The sequence below is a fragment of the Neoarius graeffei genome, chromosome 4 (assembly GCF_027579695.1).
Source record: "Neoarius graeffei isolate fNeoGra1 chromosome 4, fNeoGra1.pri, whole genome shotgun sequence".
Lineage (NCBI taxonomy): Eukaryota > Metazoa > Chordata > Actinopteri > Siluriformes > Ariidae > Neoarius > Neoarius graeffei.
The window spans coordinates 66,829,896-66,833,281 of NC_083572.1; the positions used below are offsets into that span (position 1 = coordinate 66,829,896).

At 45.2% G+C, this 3,386-nt stretch overlaps 1 protein-coding gene across 1 annotated transcript; it reads right to left on the reverse strand.

Annotated features, from left to right (window-relative positions):
* Positions 1 to 209: 209 nt before the first annotated feature.
* Positions 210 to 2,081, reverse strand: LOC132884603 (SCAN domain-containing protein 3-like). The gene has a single exon (XM_060918449.1). It carries the CDS (start codon positions 2,079 to 2,081, stop codon positions 210 to 212), a length of 1,872 nt encoding a protein of 623 aa, XP_060774432.1.
* Positions 2,082 to 3,386: the final 1,305 nt, after the last annotated feature.

A 3,386-nucleotide genomic window follows, 5' to 3' on the forward strand; every position in this document is an offset into this window, starting at 1 on the left:
ATTATGTCAAAATAAATAATGTCTAGCCTGCCCTATATTCTATTATGTCTATTATATTTCAATCCAACATTGAAGAGGCCTAATCAAAATTCACTTGAACAACACTCTTTATTGTGCCCTTTATTTAAAACAAACAAAAAATTCAACATTTATCAACATTTCTCACTGTTCATTAGGCTACTGAACAGAACATTAGCCCACTGCTGCCTTCAGTGTGAGAAGTGGCATTTTTTGTTTTGCACAAGATCTGTGATGTTTGGTGCATAAGATGTCAACCCAATCCGAAGGCACTGGTGAAGTTTGTTGTCAGTTAGGGAGCACCGATAACTGTTCTTAATTGCGTTCACATGTGAAAAGCTCGATTCGCAAGTGTATGTTGATCCAAACATACTGAGCACGAAGATTGCCACTTTCTTGGTGTTGGGGAATTGGTGTGAGTTCAAATCACTCCAGAACTTTGCTGGCCCATCGTTGCGAAGCACCCCAGCCATGGTAGCAGATGACTGCATGTCAACAAGTTCAAGAATGAATTTACCCTCGTCGATGGAAGGGACCGCTTGCTTTGCTCTGGCAGATAAGTCTCCTTCTTTTGCAGCAGTGAATGGGTCTCTGGCAAAGGCCATAACCTCCGTGGGCAGAGCAAGTCCATCCAGTCGAGCAGCAAAATTTTCGTTCAGCTTTGCAATGAAATCCCTCATCACGTCTGTGATTTGTGTCGGGGATGCGATGTATTCGCGGAGCGTCGGGAAATGCAACATTCTGCCTGTAAGGTCAGTGGCGAAAAGATCCAATTTGACGGGGAATGCCCTCATCTGTTCCACAAGATCAATGACCGTTTTATCTCTGCCTTGTAATGCCAAATTTAGGTCATTCAGATGCTTGAATATGTCGTTTAGAAAGCACACAGCAGACATGAATGCATCATCACGCATGCGATTCAAGTGGATATGCGCTTTCCTGTGCTTGTTGTTGCGCAGAAAAACCGCTATCTCCTCTCGGAGATGACAGAAGCGATCCAGTGCTCGGCCTTTGGACAGCCATCGGACATCGTTGTGCAAAAGGAGATCGTAATGGTCTGCATTCATTTCTGCCAACAGCTGACGGAACAAGCGATGTTGGAGGCTTGACGTGGATCGAATAAAGTTAATTATAGCCATCACATCATCCATCACTTCTTTCAGCTCCCCGCTTAGCTTTGAACACAGCACTGCCTGGTGCACAATGCAGTGCACATATTTCAAGTCAGGTGAGATAGCAGACCAACGCGCTACCAACCCACTTTTTTTGCCTGTCATGGATGGAGCCCCATCAGTCACAAGCATGCACACACGTTTCATGTCCAGACCGTTGTCCCTGAAGAAAGATGAAATTTTGTCAAAAATCACCTCGCCCGTTGTGTGTTCTTCTAACGGCAGTAAGCCGAGCAGCTCCTCTCGAAAGATTGTGCCATCATAAAAGCGCACATATATGCACAATTGTGCTGTATCACTTTGATCTGTTGACTCGTCTACAGCTACAGACATCACGTCAGCTTTTTTCAGATCATTTAGCAGTGAGTCAAATGCTTGGGTAGCAAGTATTTCTACTCTACGACTGTTAGAGGTGTCTGACAAGGGGACGTTTTTGAGAGCTGACACCACATTTGTTTTTATTTTTTCATCACTTATGACCTCCTCCACCATGGCCAACGCAGATTCTTTCACTGTTTCGGAGACGGTGAATGGCATTTTCTTTTTAGCCAAAATCCAAGCTACCCTCAGAGATGCTGATGTAGCTCTTTCTTGAGAGGTGCAAGCTCTTACCATGGTTGTCGTGCTCCGAGAGTAAGACGCGATCAGGCTCTGTACTTTAGCAGCCCTCTCTGCAGATCCCTCCGGGAAGTTCACGCGGAATGTTGGGTGTTTTTCCAGGTGGTGTCTCTGAATATTGTAATCTTTTAGCACAGAAATGCATTCGTTGCATATCAAACACATTGGTTTGGCGTTGGCAGTCGGCAAAATAAACAAATATTTCTCAGTCCATGCTGGGTTGAATCGACGATTCTCGTCCTCAATTTTTCGCTTACATGTAGAGAGAGACATGTTTGTTTCTTTCTTTTTTTAAACAGTGCCTAGCTTAAAATACAGCACGTCTTTGTATGCAGCATGTTGCTAGGGACTCATATGTTGCTAGTGTCGCTAGTTCCGCTCTTCCACACATACCACTCTTCCGCTTTTCCGCGCACTTGATAGAGTATGCATAGGCTATTTGTTGTTTCCATTTGAACATACTGAGTTAACAGTAGCTGGGAAATAACAAACGTGCAAAATAATTATTACAATATTATCTATTTATTTTTATCAGGTAATGAAAATGCATGTACTAAGTTTTGGAGACTCGTGGTATTGGCCTATACGGAATTAGTGACGCATCACGTCAGCCGCGTCCGGGCCGCATCTGGGTCGCGTGTGGGCCGCATGTGGCCTGCGGGCTGCCATTTGAATAGGCCTGACGTAGTGTATGCAATTCAGTGCAGTGATGATTGCACGGATTCGTATATTGGTGAGACGAAACAACCGCTATACAGGCACTTGGCCCAACACAGGAGAGCCAGCTCCTCAGGCCAGGACTCGGCTGTCTACATTCATCTTAACAACAAAGGACACTCATTTCAGGATTGTAATGTACGCATTTTAGCCAGAGAGGATCGTTGGTATGAGCGAGGAGTTAAAGAAGCCATTTTTGTCAACCTGGAACGGCCATCACTGAACAGAGGTGGGGGTCTAAGACATAATTTGTCAAACATCTACAAGGCGGTCTTGGACACTCTTCCCAGACGGCTGGGTGTACGCCAGGACCCAGCTGTTTTCGGTGACTCACAGGAGGACAGAGAGAGTCAGATTGCCATTGATCACCCTAACGGGCAATCCTTTGATCACCCTAATGACTCACCGTTCACACCCAGCCTCCAGTGACCCACACCAACATGATGCTTCAATGACACCTTAGATGAGCTGATCATCAGAATTCTGATTCTGATCCAGGAGAAGATAAATATCTGATACTCCCTATTAGTCAGACAGAACTGATGAAGCCTTTTGGATGAGAGGTGAAACGTTTTCAAGAATTTTCAAGCAAGTCCAGTTGCCCATTTCTACCACCCACAGTTTACTATGACCTGGATGATTGAGAATCTTCACAGACATGTTTCCTGGAGGACGTGACGTTGGTGATCCCACCCCGGCGTGACACAGGTCAACGCGGAAGCTGGTGATGGGAGTTGTAGTCCTTAAAGGGACTGTGTTGTAGTTCTTACATGGACTGTGTTACCAACAGTGTATAGCTACACTCTGCCCTGCTATCACTTTGCAGTCTCCAATCTCCTTCAGATTGCATCTCTGACAAAA

What these genes read in the sequence shown, in the direction of transcription:
- LOC132884603 (XM_060918449.1), bottom strand. Translation starts at nt 2,081, where the DNA reads ATGTCTCTCTCTACATGTAAGCGAAAAATTGAGGACGAGAATCGTCGA.